Raw genomic sequence first — 20,243 nt, 5'->3', positions numbered from 1 at the left:
GGGGTAGTTTTACCTACATTGCCTTACTAAGCAACAGGATTCTTATTTCAGTTGACTCAGGTGTGTTTCCCCTTGTGCCAGCTAAATAGCACTGGGTTGGAACATTTGCAGAATCTGGTATTTTCCTATCTTAATTATGGGAGGCACTGACAATGATTCTTCCTTGACACAGAGAATCTCTGCAAATGACATTTTTCCTTTAGCTAGTGCCAAGGGGAGAAAAAGCAGCAACAACAACAAAATAGCAGCAAGTGAAGTGAAAAGTGTGCACATTCAGTGCACTTATAGTTTACCTCCTGAATGGGCTGGTGGGCCACATAGGAGTACCATCCCCTGACCTTGTCGGACAGACACAGTGCTTCTTGTTCTTGTTTTAAAGTTTTCAAGATCTGTTAAGAAAGATAAAGGAAAAAGAGTTTAAATTGTAAAGGTCTAAGATAATATGAGAGAATTGGAGTATTTCAAAAGAGGACAGTCTTCTGCTGAGAAACAGTAATTGTATCACCCATATCAAGGAAATTCAGTGTAGCTTCTTTTCACATGATATTGTCCTGTCATCCTTGATTCTGTATACTGTAATGGAGCTACCTGTTACATGTGTCTATTTATATTTAAAACATATAAAATTAAATAAAATGTATAATTCAGTTTCTCAGCCACACTAGCTACATTTTGAGTTCAACAGCCACATGTAGCTAGCTAGTGGTTACCATATTGGATAGCAGAGAAATAGAACATTCAAATCAATGCAGAAAATCCTATTAGATGGTGCACATCTAAATGAAGAAACCAAGGTTTAATGAAGTTAAGTGACTTCCCCAACATCTTTTTGTAATTAAATATTATCAGGAACGACATTCATAATATCTGATACTCAATCCTATTCACTTCACAAACCATTCTATTATATGCAATTATACATGTCCCTCTACATATGTAACTAGAATAGGACTCTCTCTGGATATGCACACACATCATATACAATGTACAAATAGACATATGCACATATACATAATTGTTTCAAAGTACGTGTATATTTTTAAATATTTATAAAGTACTGTCCAAGATTCTGTTTTGAAAAAAAAAAAAAAGCTCCCTTCTGTCAAGGAGGTCAGGTATAGTTAGAAAGATAAGACATTACAAACCCAAAGATCACAGTTTGAGTCAGCGAACAAGCAGTTGCCAATAAAAATGAGTTAATGTAAAAAATATGTCTAATAAAGTGACATATTACTGTTTAAAAAAATATTTTTTCCTGTCCTCCCAAATGTAAACCCTCTCAACAAGAAGTATTTTAAGTGCCATTTCATTTTTTGTTGTCTAAAACATTTGATTTCACAACCTCTTATTGGATTTGAAGATTATTCCAAAACAAGTATGTTCAGCAGGGCGGCAAGCTGTGCACACTGGAGATCAGTAATATTTACTGACCATTTCCTACATGCTGGCCATTTTGGCAAGTATTTCATGATGATTATCTGAAGCGATTCTAACAACAATTATATGGATTGATTACCATTAATGTCTCCATTTTATAGTCTAGAAAAGAGAGGCACCATGAGGTTTGTTAAAGGTTACATGAGTAAGTTATGAAGCTAGGGGAATAAAGTGGACAGACTTCCTGCAGTCAAAAAAAAAAAAAAAAAAACCCAAACGGGATGCTTCTATAACTAGGCTTGACTTTAAGGAGAGGTCAGGATATTAAAGAAAATTTAGACACATACATATCTTCGTTACCAACTTCTGGAATTATGCAAATTTTAAAAGCATACATTATTTTCTTCAACTAAGTACTTATAAAAATTTCATTAAACATCACTTGGTTGTCAGGCTTTGATATAGGCACTGTGAGAACACAGCGCCTGCCCTGTAGGGACCCGAGAGTATAGTGGGCAGGACTGACAGATAACACCTAATCACAGGAAGCCAAAGACTGACAGAGCTGAGGTGTGAACCAGGACACCTGGAGGACATACTGAGTACAATACACAAAAATACTCTAACTTGAATAACATTTCTGTTGTAATAAAATTCTTTTAATCCAATGAGCATCAGGTAAGGCTAAGACATGATATTTTCTTCCAAGGAAATGGTCAGAGAAGCCTTAAAAAAGATTAAACGAGAGATTTAAAAAACTTTATTATGGAAAATGGTTTAATATTATAAACCATCATCCCTAAAAGTGACAGTGAATCATTCTGAATTGTCACTTCTGCATATAGGTTCTTAGAATACGTCATCTAAGTTTTTGTACGAACATCCCATCGCAATACCAGAGTTGCATAAAAAATTAAGGGCTAATAGGTAATTGAGGTCAAGTCTTATTTAGGCAAAGTCCACCATGGTTCTGATTAGAGGAGGAGCATTTAGAAATGGGGAAAAAAATGAGAAGCACATGTAATGTGCTTAAATGATCTTTAATTGTCCTTAATGAGCTTGAAAAACTGGATTCCTGTTTCTTCCTTTTCAGTTTATGAATTCATGCAGTTCTACAAGGTTCGGGCAGTCAGAATATATCAAACTAATCTGGTATTTGTGAAAATATTTGGACATATTTCTTAGTAGTTAGTTGATACAAATTCCAGATGGCAAACCCTACTTACATAGTGAGTAAAAAGACTGCATTTGGACAGATTTGACTTTGAAATCAACTCTGCCATGTATTAGCTGTGTAACTGACCTTGGGCAAGTCTTCATTTTCTCATAAATAAATGCAAATAAATGTGCTTTGTTTTAAAGTAAGAGTCATGGGCAAAGATTAAATGAGATAGTACTTGAAAAGCACAAGGCCAAACACAAAGATTGTGCTACAAATCTGGTGTTCAATGTATTTGTTTTGTCCAGTAAAGAATGTTGTTATACAGTGGCAGGTCATAATCCAATCATTCTATTTATAAGAGTGTTCCTAATAGTAAATGAATTCTAGAGAGAATTCTAGAGAGCTATAGCTACTGATAAACAAAGGACACTATAGTTATGCACATGTTTAAGGAAAAATTCCATGTCCAAAACTGGTCTTTTCAGATACAACTATCCATCCAGATCCTAATTACTAGCAGTGTGGTAACTATACAAATCAAAGAACTATGTGTGTGAATGGGTATTTTTTGAACCTTGTGTACTTTGTCAGCAGTAGTCCTGCACATATTATTATTTTAGAGTCACTTTATTTCCAAAGCCTTGGTACTGAGTAATGATCATTGGCAACAGACTTTACAAGATAGTAAGAATATATTATGGATAATGCTCTGTTACCATGACCATTGACCTAATAGCAATAATAGCATCTACCTGCAAAATGTACTGAGGTCATACCATGTGCCAAGTGCTTTTCATATATATCTCATTTATTCCATCATAGTTTAAATTTCCAACTTGGAGGTGATATAAGTGAAGTTCAGAGAGGTTCAGTATCATCTTCACCACCCAGGAAGTGGTCAGAAAAATACAAATTTATATCTGTCTCCCTTTAAAGCTACTGGTCTCAAACACCAGACTCTATGGCTTCCCCACTGATTTAGTGGAAGCTAGTGAAAAAGAACATTCAAACTAGTTACTCAACAGCTTAGTGACAAAAATAAAAATCTTTGAATGAATTGTAAGCTCTTTAGTGATTATGCAGGAAAATCCACATTTCAATGCACAGAGCAATGAGTAGGTACATTTCGTTCCAAATCTTCTATTTCTTTGCTTTTCCTTGTGGGTGAGTACTCAATGTAGGGATTTTAAACAGTAGGTAAAAAGGATGAAATTGAATGAGGAGAAAACAATCAGAAACAACTCTATTAAGAAGTATGCTCGCTGCATTGTTAACGAAAGGTAGCTGAACAATGTAGTCAATTACTAAAGATATGGTTGAATAAACAACGTATATGTAAGACAAGGAATTAATATCCATGTATTGTGGTTTTTCACAACAGCTTATTTTTCCAACTCTGTATATGGTTTACTGACATGTGATTCGTAGACATTTAAAAAATAAGTGGCTATACTTTTCGGTGTTGATTTCATTCATCAGCATTTTACATAAATTTTTCTAGAAATCATACGCTAAAGGATGCACAATTTTGTGGCAGATGTGTTTTCATATCATATTTTCCTGTGGAAACAATTGTCCTTTATTCTGCTATGGAATGTAATATCAGCATTTCATTTTTAAATGAGATTAGAAAATATGCTATGGAACTTGGAATGTGTATTGAGTGCATAGAGGAAATGAGTTCGCATTTAAATTCCTGCGGGAGTAAAAGCATACAAAGGTCTTAAAGCTGCAATATGCGATAAATAATAAAATGTCTTAATATATGAAAATACTTATAATTCAAACTACAGAGTAAATCAGGGAGTGAGGGGGGAAAATCTACATATATTTCCTGTCTGTAAAGTTATTAAATGTTTAGAGGAAAGGAAAAGATACCTTCCAACAAATATCTGGAGGTACTCTAGAGAAAACATCCAGAGGGCCCAATATATATTTTTTGAGAAGTAACAGTAAGTGAGAAAAAGTAACTCATGTAGGCCAACACTAAGGGACTACCCATGACCCACTGAACACTGAAGAGCTGAAGCCATTCACAGGGTGGGACCACCCAGAGAAGAGTGTAAGTTTAGTTTTAAAATGTCTAGAAGATGTTAATGGGATCATAACACACATCATGGTTTGTTAATAATCCACAAAGAGGCAGGAGAAAAGGGGAGAGGAAGAATGATACAGTAAACCATGCAAGTAATGCATGCATTTTTAATGCATGTATTATTTACTACATGCTAAAAAAATACCAATTCAGTTTTTCCTAATTTGGGTAAGCCTGGATTCTATTAATTCTTACAGGGTGGCCTTAGAACAAGAAATTTCTATCACCAGTATCCTTTGTTATTGCTTCCTCCAATTTTGAAAGTAGCAATCAATAAGGAAATCAATACCAACTTGGAAAAATGGTCAAGCAATACATTTGTTATGAATATGATTTTCATAATGATGATTGTACCATTTGTTTGTTTTTTTTAAGGAGTATTTTTGGAGCATAACTTTAAAAATTGATTATCATGTAGCATATTTAAAATTAGGTCTTGAATCTGCCATTTGTTTCCTGAGTGTATGTATTTGTGGATGCACATTTGCATGGTTTCTTGAATTCTAGAGACTCATACTGAAAGTAAGTCTAAATTTATAAAACCTTAGGAATTGCAAGCCACATTTGTCACATTCTTTCCACTCAGGAAGAAGGAAGAAGCCATTAGTACAACTGGCATAGGTGACTGGGTTTCCCAGTGAGAATACATAACAAGATGAAGACTTGCATAATGGTTTAACATGCTGATTTTGTAGTCAGAAGAACCTGAGTACAAATCTGGTACTCTTATTTTCTTGCTGTACAATGTAGGTAAGTTATTTAATCTCCTAGAACCTCACTTTCATCATTTCTAATATTAGGACAAAAATCTCTATCTCATAGAGCTCTTTGAAGATTAAGATCATGCATATAAAGCATTTAACATACTGTCTGATCCAAAGTCAGTAGCCCATAAATGTTAGCATTATCATTATCATTTCTTGGCATCTAAGGAAACCATACAGAAAGTGACTTACTGGGGGAAAGCTTGTGAGTCTAAACTTCCACCAGAAAAAGTAACACCAGAGTGGTCAAGTCAATCCTACCATGGCAAAAAATGCTAATAGGACTTAAAATACATCTATTTTTGTTCATCTTAATTGTGTTTTCAAGTCTGAATAGGAGCTGAAGTAAGCCAGCTACCTTATCCTTTCCAGTGTGTGAACTATAGTCTTTATATGACTTAAAATTAAGATATACTCACATATAAAGGATTCAGAAAATTTTCCTTAAGAACCTATGATGATATGGTCTCAGAGAGCTTGTACCACTTTTTAATGTAAATGTGGTAGCATTTTCATAAAACACTAAAATAGGATGTAGGTTTATCTTCTACAAAGTATGCAAACATGTTTCAAAACAGAAATAAATTATGAAACATTTTATTATTTACTGATTATATAAATTTACTCATTGAACTTAAAATTTATAAGTTCACACTGCATACTAGTTGTAAACAGATGGGTATAAATGGAAACTGAAATATATATATATATATATATATATATGATTATAAAATATTGATAGGTATGTTTGTCAGTATCTTGCTTTTCCTTATGTCATTAACTTTTCCATTTGCTTATTCAGTCTTCAGCAAATATTTTTTGAGTTCCTTTTCAGTTCCAAGTATTCGTGTCAGCTATCTTATCTTTCTAACAACTAAGTAAAACAAAACGAAACAAAAACCTTTGTCTATGCTAAACATCCGATATTAAATATCCCAATTTGTTGGTCCCTAAAGTAAGGGACCAGAATCTGATGCTAGGCGATGGTCTGACATTGCAAAGTAAAGCAAATCTCTTTCCTGGATATCTTTGTATAGATAACAAAGGGCTTTATTAATATTTCTAAGCTAATGTACACTCAATTTACAAATGAGTCATTCATAGAACTGACTTACGACCTTGTTCTTTCATTGTCCCTAATGCTGCTACTATGGACAACCCTATGAAAATTCTGAGAGCACTTATTTCCAAGTACAAAGGAAGAGCCAGTGGGAGCTCTCCCAGATGCTGACTGTGACTGCACAATGTTCTCCCTCCAAATGTCTGAATTTTTTTTCTACCCTTTTTACTCATGTCAGATGAAAACTCTGTAATTTAGGGATTATTTTGGAATTGCAGAAATTACATTTTAAAAACATAAATGGCTGCAAATGCATTGCCTTGCCAGTAGTCATTTACAGTGAAGGGCAAATTAATCCAATCAGATTGCTTCCTCTTAAGTAAATAAGAGCAGTAGGGATTCTTTGAATGGGAGTTTTGATTAGCCAAAAAAGAAACAAAAGAAAATGTTATCTATGAAGTAATGGGGAGGGTAGAATAGGGCTTAGAAAGCTCAAGAAGGGATTAATGACCTAAAAAATAGGATGAGAAAAGGTGTGTAGAGATTGCCAAAGACAAATTTGCCTGGGGTCAGCAATCTTGCATTTTGCAAAAGGGGAGGTTACACTCCTCTTTCTCTTATACCACATTACTGCGTCATTTTCTGTTTCCAGCCACAAAACCCAGGAAAGAGCTTAAAATGTGTTGTTATGTGTTAAGCAGGCTTCTGTGGATTGTTTGGGAAAGTAATCATTTTGTAAATACTATTTAGCAAATTAAAAAAAAAAGGAATGCTAGTTTTAACTGGCTTCCATAAAGAACTCAATTTCTCACTTTCCATGTATTCTTTCATTTAATCCTTCCAACAACTTTATGAAGTATTATCACTAATCCCATTTTATACAAAGAAAAAATTAACAATCAAGATCAAAGGCCTACTATAAGGAAGAGAATGAATTAAAATCCAGGTTTACCTAATCCAAAAATGTATGCTTTTAGCCTCTTTTCTACATAGAATTCAATTTTTTTTTAAATATTTTTTTTAACGTTTATTTATTTTTGAGACAGAGAGAGACAGAGCATGAACGGGGAGGGGCAGAGAGAGAGGGAGACACAGAACCGGAAGCAGGCTCCAGGCTCTGAGCCATCAGCCCAGAGCCCGATGCCGGGGCTCGAACTCACAGACCGCGAGATCGTGACCTGAGCTGAAGTCGGCACTTAACCGACTGAGCCACCCAGGCGACCCGTACATAGAATTCAATTTAAAAGATGAAACCATACTTGTTGATTGTGTAGTTGACTATTTAAAATGCACATTTTTTTCACCCCTCTTCTATTATTTTCTTGACTTTTCAAGAAAATAAAGGTTGCTTTGCTGTCCTTTGTGCTCTAAGTGTATGACCCTCTTGGTAGCTCTTTTTACTTCTCATATTAGTTTTTTTCTCTTTCTTCATTTTTTTTGGGGGGGGCATATTCTATTTTATCTAGACCTTTGTGCTACTTAAGAAGTCAAAGAACAACTCGATTTAAAATGTTTAAGTTTCTTCATGTATTCCATAAAAACCTGTACCTATCTAAATCACAAGGTTACTGCGATTAGTGCGATATGGCATCATAAATAATGTTCTCCTTTGGAGACAGGTGTTCTAAAATACAAGCTATTATTACCAGCATTTTTCTCTACAGGAGCTCATCTCTTTTCGCATATCATCCTGACTCAGGAGTGTTAATGGTTAGGAAGCTGCATTCCCTATCATTGGTTTCATGTTTATACAACAGAAACAGAAACAAAGGTTTCAGAAAAGGATTTGGCTTAGTACATTTTAGAATAAAATATGGAATCTTCACTGTACTCTATCAAGGACCTCTACATAGGTCCCTGCCTATGTCCCCAGTCTCATTTCCTGTATTTTTCACCTTCCTTAAACATAATAAACATGTTTTGCTTTCGGTTCTTCAAACACTTTACGGGTAACCCTGTTTTAAGACCTTCATATTTGCTGTTCCCTTTGGAATGCACTCGACTCATCTTTTGGCTCATCATTTCCATATTTAGGACTCATTTCAAATGTCACTTCCCCAGGGTAGCCTTCTCTGAGGCTTTATCTCAAGGAGACCATCACCTGGCTCTGGTTACTCTCCATCACATCACGTCTTTATTATTATGTCTCACATAGCAATTGTCACCACCATCTGTAAAGACGATTTGCTTCTATGCTATTTGGTTTATTGTCTCCCCTACCCACCACTCCCCACCCCAAGATGAAGATTCACTGGGGCAGCAATCTTTTTAGTCTTTATCAGTTTGCAGCACAGTGCCCAAAACAGTGTTTGATACATTTTAGGTACTTAATTAGCATTTGTTGAGCATCAATCCCCTTCCTGAGGACAACACTGAGTCAACAAGACTTGATGGCCTAAAGTGAACTTTCTTGTATTTGTCCACATGACACAGGGTCATGTTACAAAAAAAACCTATGGGTGCTCGATGGCCAGGATGCTGTGGATGGTACCTTTAAGACTACATCTCTAATCAAGGAGTTAAGCCACCTACCATGCCTTAATATAAAAGCTCACAGATCCACTAAGACTGAAATACAATCAGCATATGAAATAAGTTCATTACTTGGTATAAGAAATACCCTCCCATCCACTGACCCCTGAGGCTCAGGAAATGCCTGAGATAATGAAAATATCAAACATCATGCAAATTGCATGGGTCTGTTATTTGTGATCAGGGCTATCAGCTAGTCAGTGATATATCATACAATTATCTGTTTTTCATCTAGTGTGAGAATTCTGTAATTTGATAGACTTATGATCATTACAGTTTTGACAGAAAGAAACATGATTCTTCATTTTGTATTTTTACTTCATAGCCTTTTCTTCTCCCCTCTGAAAATTAAAATTAGCAAGTTGTAATTCATTGTACCAGTCTTCTCAAAAAACGGGCAATCCTAGAGGGCAAATCAGATATATTCAAGTAACACTAGAATAAATATTCTCTGAAAAGGCATGCATCAGGAAGCCATTGTGAAGTCAGTAATCTATAGGAAAAACCTTGGAACATATTACTAAATGGAGACATATAGGCCACAGATCATGAGCAAACCCTAGAGACCACAAATCTACCCATCCATACAATTGGTCGTGAAGCACCATGCTTTAAAGTGAAAGAAATCTTTTCATCTCAAACTTTTTCATTCCACATCTTGTACTTTGTTAACCTTTTAAGGATACAAGCCCAAGGACTGAGTTCACCTTCAAGCTTGCCTACCACTAAGTGGAAGTGGGTACCATCTCTAGGAGGGGCAGTTTCTCACTTCCTCCTTAAAAATGAAACTAGGTAGGTGCTTTCATATTTAAACATTCTCTTATTTGTATCCAAAAAAGTAGGGATTTCTTTTCCCAAGAAGCTTGAGAAGAAATTACACTGATTGTTAACTTCAAAGGGAGAGGCATACTTTATCAGTATTTCCTGACATTCTTATGCTTTGCAATAAAGTTTTGCTTTGAAAGCAAATCGAAGAGTCCTCACCACATTCTCAGTTTTGGATTTTTGACCCAATAAAAGAGTGAATGGTGACTCATAAAGAAAAATGCCAGCCTTCTTATATTCACTGCTCCTAAGAAATTGGACACCCTTTGCCATCTAGTTATTTTCGGGAAATCAAAGCTGTTAGAAGTAACAGGTTTGTTGCATCACTGGCTCAAAGAGGATATTTCTCTGCCCTTTTCGTTTCCCTTCTTTGAGAAAAAACATTCCTTGGGGTACTAGATGCTGCATAAGCTGTATCTAGTATACCACTCAAAAATTTTTAAGGACATAAAAAAAAGTTCTGTATATAAATGAAATTCCCAGATGAAGAGCAGCAGTTATTTATGTTGAATTTAAGTTGCTTTGGCAACTTCAACCATATATTTTTATCTCATTACCGTTTTGAAAATAAAACTATCATCAAATATGCATGCAAGCTATGTGTTTATTCATCATCTACTTAGACTTTGCTATGGATGCTATTTCACTGTTCTTTGCTATGGATGCTGTTTCACTTATTTTCTGGGAGAAATCAGAGATAAGGCTGCAGTGTGGTAAACCTGTCACTTTTTGGAAATGCCATCAGTCAAGTCCCTTGCTTTTAAATGCACTGTTGAGGGAGATGAGAACTAATACAGATTCAATCAATACCTATAATATGCCTACAATGAGCCCTTATTATATGACAGCTACCGTTAAAGGCACAGGGGATGTATTAGCGAACAACAACAAAACAAAACAAAACAAAGCAAAACAAAAATCTCTTCGCAAAGAGGCTAACATGGATAGAATGACCATTAACAAAATAAATAAACCATACTCAGTATCTTTGATGATGATAAGGGCTACAGAAAATTAAGGGCAGGAAAACAAAGAAAAACAGAAAAAATAGGATAGGGAATATTGGTATTAACCTTTAAAAGAGGAAGATCATGTAAAAGTAGAATCTATTTACTTCCCTTCTACTTCCAAATGTGCAGGAATAAATCACTCTCCTTCTGCCAACTCAGCTCTGGGCCCCCACAGAGAATGCCAGGAAGGGTGCAAAGTAGTGTTAAGTGACACAGCAGTCTTGATATAGTTTTGTACTTTCTTATTTAGAACTGAAGTTAAAGTCACCTTAGTTCAGGTAACATCTGAGGAGCCTAATAAATATTTTCATTTTGCATCTAAAAGTTTAATACAGTTTCCCAGCAAAAACAAACATAAAACTCAAAATAACTCTAAATAACTGAAGAAATGGCAGAAACAAATGAGCAGGCATACTAAATATACCCTGATTTCCTAAAGGCAGACGATCACCAAACCAGTACTGTGATAATTTATGTGCTGCTTTAAGAGAGCGTTACTGTTTCCTGCCTCAGAAATCTTACAGAGCCAGAGAATTTCAGAGCTTGGGGAGATCTTACAGCCTTAGTGTTTGGGCTGCTACAACAAATACACCACAGACTGGGTGGCTTAAACAACATTTATTTCTCACAGTTCTGGAGACTGGGAAGTCCAAGATTAAGTTGCTGGCAGATCTGGTGTCTGGTGAAGGTCTGCCTCCTGGTTTGCAAATGGCTGTCTCCTCACTGTATCCTCAAGTGGTGGTGAATGGAGAGACAGGAAGCCCTCCCTGTCTCTTCTCAAAAGGGCACTCATCTCATTCATGGGAGATCCACCCTCAAGACCATGACCTCACCACCTCCCAGAGGCTCCACCTTTTAATACCATCACACTGGGCACTAAGATTTCAACATATTAATTTTGGGGAGACATAAACATTCAGTCCATAACACCATCCTTTCTTCAGTCTGAGCTCCTTCCCTCATCACTCCTTCCTTCCTCCCTTTTCCCCATTTATATTATTTATGGTGTCATATGTGGTAGATGGTCTGGAGAGTACGAAGATAAATCAAACAAGGTCCCTGACCTCAAGAAGTTTACAATCTGGGGTGCCTGGGTGGGTCAGTCGGTTAAGCATCTGACTTTGGCTGAGGTCCTGATCTTATGGTTCATGAGTTCAAGCCCCATGTCAAGCTCCATGTGGACAGCTCAGAGCCTGGAGCATACTACAGATTCCATGTCTCTCTCTCTCTCTCTCTCTCTCTCTCTCTCTCTCTCTCTCTTCCCCTGCGTATGCTCTGTCTCTCTCTCTCTCTCTCTCAAAAATAAACACTAAAACATTAAAAAAAAGAGAAGTTTACAATCTCTATTAGACAAGCACATAAATAGTTCCAATACAAGGTATAAAGGAAGTAATCGGTGTTGTAGAGTGGTAGAGAGAAGGTTCCATGGGAGATGAAAGGAAGTACTTTTTGCTGGGGGTAAATCATTCAGTCAACATTCCATTTGCACAGACGATGAACCCAAACATATGAGAACCAAGAGACTTGGATCTTGGGTTTAATTTACGTCAGCACCAATGACCTGCTTCCTCTCCTTCCCCAATGCAGGCTTGTTTATTCTCCCCACTTTCTTTAATGCAGGTCAATGCACATAGGCAGTGCAGGGCACTTCACTCTACTGCAAGGTGATGGTGGGTTCTTATGAGAGCTCTAGCACGAAGCATGTTCCAGACTGCATGAACCATTGAAATCACTAGTGCTCTCATTTTAAAAAAAATATGAGACCAGCTCATATCCAACTACTGGCTCATCATGCACGCCAGCACTGCCATGTCATCTTTCCATCTTTGCAAGGTTACTTCCGAGGTCATTTCCATTCCAACATTTCTGGGTGTGTCTCTGCCTCATAACTTTTCTGCTAGAGTTTCCAGAAGATTCCAGCATGACCCCTGTTGCTCTTCTGAACCAAGAAACTCTACACATCAAACCTCACTCCGGGACTCAATTTCCACAGACTTCTTTAAAGACTGTAGCTGAAGCCATAGTTATCAGTATGCTACAGAACAGGACAAAGGATAGAGACTTTTTAAATGTCCCTGAAGTGTGTGTGCGTGTGTGTGTGTGTAATTGGTGAGTTTGTGAGTTAATGAAGGTACTTTGGATCTTTGCTGAGGAATCCTGAGATTCAAGTGATGACAGTAATGCTCACATCCTTCTTGTTAAGTTTGAAGTTTGGTACTTCTTCTTAACAATATCATGAGGTGGATACTAAAATAGTCCCTTTCACGTACGAGCAAACTGAGACTCAGAAAAGTCAAACAATTTGCTTAAGTTCATATTGGTACTAAGTAATAGCCAAATTTGAACCCCAACTGTCTAATTCCAGATAACCTGATGTTTTCTTTTATTTTAAATTGATTATTGTGTGACATATTAAACATATAAAGGCAAATGTATAATGATTTTTTGCACAGTCCAAAGAATAATAAAATGCACACCTGTGAACTTAACACTCAGATTTACAGCGTGGTCAGTAACTTGAAGACCCTGGGAATTCCTCCAGGATTGTACCCTCCACACTAATTATTCTGCTTACCACCCTGTGTTTACTCTTAAGGTTTTATCAGACACATATGTATTTCTAAATATTGTAGTTAGTCTTAAAAGTAACGTGTACTGTGTGAACATGGAATCGTGTTCCTCTGAGACTTGCTACTTTTGTTTAACATTATTTCTTTGAGAGTCAACTTCAGTGATTATAGCTGTGGTTCATTCATTTTCATTGTGGTTTAATACTTCTTTGTAAGAATTTACCACAGTTTATATATCCTTTCCACTGTTCACACACAGGTTTTTTTTTTTTTTTTTTTTTATTGGCTATTACAAACTAACTTGCTATAAGGGCATGTTTTCTGATCACATTTTCAAATGTTTCTCTGGTCTACAGTATATATAATCAAGAGTACCAAAAAAGTTCAGATTTAGTAGTTCAGAAGACAGTTATACAATCTGTTTTCTAAACTGGTTGATACAATTTTCAATCCTGTCAGCCCAAGTGAGCATTGCTGGCTGCTGTTCCTCACCAACACTCAGTATTTTAATTTTTGCAAATATAGTACATGAAATGGTAATTCATTACTTCTAACTTGCATTTCCTTTGTTACTAATATTTTTTTTTCATGGGGCACTCACGTTTCCTGATTCTTAAAATATTAGTTCATGTAATTTATCTGGTCACCTACGGGATTTTCGTCTGTTTCTGACTCACTGGATTTCTTTGGGACCCTTTCTTATTCAATTACATTTTTACAAATATCTTCTCTGCATATATGATTCCCCTCAACTCATTTCTTGGTATTTTTTGATGATTTTAAGTCCTATGCATATATTAATCTTTTCTTTATGGCTAATATTTTTATTCTTTTTTTTGTTTATTAATTTATTTTGAGAGAGAGAGAGAAAGAGAAGATAGAAGCAGGTATGAGGCAGAGAGAAGGAGGGACAGAATGCCAATCAGGCTCCATGCCATCAATGCAGAACCCAATGTGGGGCTCGATCTCATGAGCTGTGAGATCATGAAGTAAGCTAAGATCAAGAATCAGACACTTAACTGGCTGAGCCACCCAGACACCCCACATTCACATTTTCTTATTTAAAAAAACTCTTCCTTATCCCAAAGCCATATGAGTATTCTCCTATATATATTTTAAAAGTATGAAAGTATTAAAGTTCTGTTATTCTCATGTAAGTCTAGGTCTTGCTTCCAACCATAGCACCACACTATCAGGTATCTACAATCAATTCTCATCATTGGTGGTAGTCATGTACTGTAAAGTTGCAGCAAACACTGAATTAACAAATACTGAACCATTGTCCCTAGGAGGAAATACATGATTAGGTTTCTCTAAGTCTCTAATAACAATGTTTCCATCAAATGATCAATACATATGTTGTTTTATGTGTGTTTCTGTTTAATGTTTTTAATGTTTATTTATTTTTGACAGAGAGAGACAGAGTGCAAGCAGAGGAGGGGCAAAGAGAGAGGGAGACACAGAATCCAAAGCAGGCCCCAGGCTCCAAGCTGTCAGTACAGGGCCTGATGCAGGGCTTGAACTCACAGACCACAAGATTATGACCTGGGCTGAAGTCAGACACTCAACTGACTGAGCCACCCAGGCGCCGCATGTGTTTCTGTTTAAATACACTTTACTATATAATGTCGATTCATTAATATTAACTTCTATGCAACAGCACTCTAACTCATGCCTGAATGAAGCTTATGTAACATGCATATTTTTTTTTCCATAAAGCACATCACAGCCTTCTAGCACTTAGGAACACTAGACTGCACTCTAACACTACACTTTGGGCTATGTTAAACAATGAGATTACCAACAAAGAACACACAAAAAAGCAAAAAACATGGCACTAAGTAGATTGCCAAAAGGACATTTGTTTATAGGATGAGCTGAAACCTGAAGGCAGAACATCACCTTGTTCAGCTTCATCAGGGAAAGTGTGTAGAATGACTCAAGTATTTGCTGTTCTGCACATGTCCATGGATGATCATAAAGGAGCTGAGAATACTGATTTGGGGGTTACAGATAAATTTCAGACATTGTAAATGTATACCCAGCAACTGGCTCAGGACTGGGCACTTTGTTGGCATTTGATAAATGTCACAGTTACATATTCAGTAACTTACACAGAGTTTAAACAAAGATGATATGAAAAATGTTATTCCCTAGGCTACACTCCAGGTAAAATGATGATTATGAAGAAGAAGATAATGATGATGATAGGAATAAGAGTAATAGTTTAGTAATAACAGCAGTGGCAACAATAAAACTATTAGACATAGTAGTAATAATAGTAGCAAGTACACCAATGATGTTTCCTTACATTTTTATAGTACTTGTAAAACTGCTTCACTTCTGCTGAATTTTCATGAATTTTGTGGCCATGCCAATTATCCAAGTCACCTGGACGACATACCCAAATGAATGTAGCTCTTCAACAGGGACTCCTTAGGGTGTGCACATTTTTTCCCCATCTTTTTTTTTTTATTGAGGTAAAATATACATAACATAAAATTTCCCATCTTACATATTTTTAAGTGTACGACTCAGTGGTATTTAATACATTATTAATGTTGTGCTACCGTCCCCACCATCCATTTCCACAACTATTTTTCACCTGATAAAACTGAAATTCTATACCTGTTTAGGATAACCACCCATTGCCCACCCTCCCCTGCCCCTAGCCTCTGGCAACCACCCTTCTGCTTTCTGTCTCTATGAATTGGTATAGTCCTTGTTTTTAAAATTTAAAAACAAAGTTACTCATAATAATTCATCTGATTATGAAAGCATCTTTGTGAAGTAGACAGTGATGGCATTAGGTACTAGGTGCACTGTACAGAAGGCAATATTTGGAATTCAGAAAAGTTTAGAGATTTGTTCAAAGCTAAGGTTTCTTCAAATTAAAAAAAATGATGTCTATTTATTTTTGAGAGAGAGAGACAGAGAGAGAGAGACAAAGAGAGAGAGTGTGTGCAGGTGGGGGAGGGGCAGAGAGAGAGGGAGAGATTTGAAGCAGGCTCCAGGGTCTGACACATCAGCACAGAGCCTGACGTGGGGCTGGAACTCATGAACAAACCGTGAGATCATGACCTGAGCCAAAGTCAGATGCTTAACCGACTGAACCACCCAGGCACCCCTTACAGTTAAATTTTTAATAAGTAAATGATACGGTCATTTCCGTATCTTGACTATTGTGAATAATGCTCCAATAAACATGGCAGTGCAGATATCAATCTGAGATGCTATTTTAACTTCATGATTGTCTGCCTATAGATGAATGAATAAAGATGCGATATATATATGTATGTGTAGAGATAAACATACACACACACACACACACACACACCATGGAATATTATTCAGTCATGAGAAAGAAGGAAATCCTGCCACATGTGACAACACGGATGAACCCTGGAGGATTACGCTAAGTGAAATCAGTAGGAGAAAGACAAATACTATTTGATATCACATATATGAGGAATTTGGAAAGGCCAAACTTGCGGAAACAGAATGGTGGTTACCAGGGGAAGGTGGGGGAAATGAGGACATGTTGGTTAAAGGGTACAAATCTCCAGTTTCAATCCAAATAAGTTCTGGGGACCTAATATACAGCACGGTGATTATGATTAACAATAAAGTATTCTATTGTTGAAAGTTTCTAAGAGAGTAGACCTTAGATGTTCCCTTTGCAAAAAAAGAAATGGGAAGTATATGATGGGACGGAGGTGTTAAAGCTATGGGAGTCACATTTTGCTATATATAAATGTATGAAATCAACACCTTAAACTTACATAATGATGTATCAATTATATTTCAATAAAGCTGAAAAAAAGAAGTAAATGGTCTGAGTCTAGAATCCAAAACACTTTCAGTGAAGATTGCAAGCTCCTTGAGGGTAAGAATAACATCTCATACTTAGGCTCTCCAAACCTATTTCAATGCTGTGATGGAGTGGATATGCCATGAAATGTTGTTCTTAAGCATAATGATGATGAAAGCAATGTTATTTTTGACCGAAGAGCAGAACCATAGTATTTTAAAATACAGACCCACTTTTTTTTCTTAACACTTTCCTTTTCTCCTCTGAAGAAAGTCTTTATTATTTTACCAAAATTCATGAAAGGGAACACAAATTGTGTTTTGAAATTGACATGCTGTGCATACGGTGATATATGCGGCTGTGAAACTTTAACAACCCAGTTCAGCTGTGTTATTAATATTGCTCTTCCTGATTAGTGTTAATTGGAATATTTTAATTGATGCAGTGTTTTACTGCCTTCACAGCTTGACTCAGTTGAGGTGCAGAGAACAATTTTTCAATAATAAAAGCCAAGAGAAGCTACCCTGATCTTACTAAATTCAGCATGAATATATTATGGCAAGCAGACATCACAAAGTCACTGTAGTAGAAAATGGGATGAAGACCATACTCATTTATTCAATTCCTTTAACATATGTTTATGAAGTGCTTAAAACTGGTCAGACCTGGTTGTAGGGGCTTGGGACCCAACAATAAACAAATCAAATACCTGATTTGCAGCATTTACATCTAGCTAGGTGAGGTAGGAAAATTAAAAAAATATATATGATAAATTTTAATTATAAAGTATGTTAGAAGGTAGTGAAGCTGTGGGAGAAGCAAAATATAGAGCATGTTAAGAAAGACTGGGAGAGCTGGAAGGACAGCTGCAATTTTAGATAATGGGCTCAGGGAAAGCCTGAGGAAGTAGTCTACATTAGAGCAAAGATTTGAAGGAGGTGAAAGACTTGACCAAGTGAGTGCTTAAGAGAAACCCTTCTGTGAGGAATACCAGGAGCCTACTTTAACTAGAGTGTAATGAATGAGGAAGAGAGCAGTTAAGAGATGGGGTCAGGGAGGTACTGGGGCAGGGAAAGTGAGTGACTGCTCAGGGCCTTGATGATCACTGTTTTGGCTCTTATTTTGAGTGAAAGTGGGAGCCACTGCAGATTTCTGAGCAGAAGAATGACATGGTTTTGTGGTTATTCAACTCAATTCTGTTCAACAAGGATGACTGCCATTACATGTCTGGTGGAGTGCTAAGAAACAAAAGACATAAAGATAAATTAAGACTAGCCACTGCTTCTGAACAGTTCCTCATCTTGTAGGGGAGATGTAGACAATTACTTGATTCAAAACAGACACTGCAAGAGATTTAGCTCATGTGTAAACAAAGTGCTTATGGGAATAGAAAGTAGAAAGTTAGTTTTCTTGCAGTAGAAAGTTAGTTATAGTACACAACATGCACTCATGACCTCAAAAACATAAGATTTCAAGGGGAGAAAAAAGAGAGGAAAGAATGCCAGGATAAGAGCATTAGAATGAATAAAGATAATCTCATTCAAAATGGAATCAGAAAGTCATGAACAAGGAGCGCTCATGCACTATTACTGTCACACCTTGCACAGTTCAGCAGGAAGAAGTAAGATTTCCTTTCTATCCAGCAACAGCAAGATGCTTTCACCTGTAACCAACGAGAAATGGCCACTACTTTGATTGCCTGCAGCTAATGACAAGCTGCCAATACTCTGAACTCCTCTATTTCTCCAGTGAAGTTTAAAAAAATTTTTTTTTAATTTTTGTTTATTTTTGAGAGAGAGAAAGAGAGAGAGAGAGAGAGAGAGAGAGAGACAGAGCACGAGCAGGGGAAGGGCAGAGAACGAGGGAGACACAGAATCTGAAGCAGGCTCCAGGCTCTGAGCTATCAGCACAGAGCCCAATGTGGGGCTTGAACTCACAAACTGTGAGATCATGACCTGAGCCTAAGATGGATACTTAACTGAATGAGCCACCCAGGTGCCCCTCCAGTAAAGTTTTGTTCAAAACAAACCCTCTCAACTTCCTCCTTTCCTTTATAAAAGTATGTTCTCCCCTTTTATACTCTAGACTTGCCTATACTTTGCACCATACTTTGTATCCTGACTGTGATTCCAACTCTATTCCTGAATAAACTCATTTGTTACTTGATAACCTCTGTTGGTTAATTTTTAAGGTTGACAAGGGACACCATACACAAAGATCGAGAAGCATTAAAAATATATAGTGTGGTCATCAAATGACCGACAGGTGTCTGCACAAAAATAAGAGACACAAAACTAGAGAGGTGGCTAAGGGTCATCCTGCAGACATTGCTGACACTCTAGAATTGCATTCTGTTTTCCACAGAGTAATCTTACTAACATAGAGACACTTTTAAAATATTTTGTGGTTTATGGGGTACCTGAGTGTCTCAGTTGGTTAAGCATCCGACTTTGGCTCAGGTCATTTTCTCATGGTTTATGGGTTGAAGCTCTTTGTCGGGCTCTGTGCTGACAATTCAGAGCCTGGAGCATGCCTTGGAATCTGTGTCTCCCTCTCTCTCTCTGCCTCTTCCCCACTCAGGCTGTCTCTTTCTCTCTCTCCCTCAAAAATGAAATAAAATATAAATATATATAATATAATAAAATATCATAAAGTAAAATAAATATTTTGTGGTTTAAATTAAAGGCTGTAACAAGAGATGAAGAAGAGCATTATATAATACTTACCAGGTCTATCCATCAGAAAGAGCTAACAATTATAAATATCTATTCACCAAATAGGGGTGCCCCCAAATATATAAAACAATTAATCACAAGCATAAACAACCTTACTGATAAGAATGTGGTAATTGCAGGGGACTTTAATATCACACTTACAACAATGGATAGATCATCTAGACACAGGATCAATAAAGAAACAAGGACCCTGAATGATACACTGGATCAAGTGGACTTGACAGATATATTTAGAACTCTGCATCCCAAAGCAACAGAATACACTTTCTTCTCGAGTGCACATGGAACATTCTCCAAGATAG

The 20,243-nt window shown here is 36.6% G+C and overlaps 1 protein-coding gene across 1 annotated transcript in view; it reads right to left on the bottom strand.

Moving 5' to 3' along the window:
• CNTN4 (contactin 4) overlaps positions 1–20,243 on the bottom strand; it is a 460,587-nt gene that overhangs the window by 229,659 nt on the left and 210,685 nt on the right. The window contains exon 4 of the mRNA XM_032592345.1: positions 294–389. Coding sequence (XP_032448236.1) covers positions 294–389 — 96 coding nt within the window. The remainder of the gene's footprint in view (positions 1–293; positions 390–20,243) is intronic.

This window comes from Lynx canadensis, chromosome A2 (assembly GCF_007474595.2).
Source record: "Lynx canadensis isolate LIC74 chromosome A2, mLynCan4.pri.v2, whole genome shotgun sequence".
In the NCBI taxonomy this organism is placed as follows: Eukaryota; Metazoa; Chordata; class Mammalia; order Carnivora; family Felidae; genus Lynx; species Lynx canadensis.
Note: the sequence above shows the minus strand (reverse complement) of the source record. Positions and strands in the feature narration are given on the sequence as shown.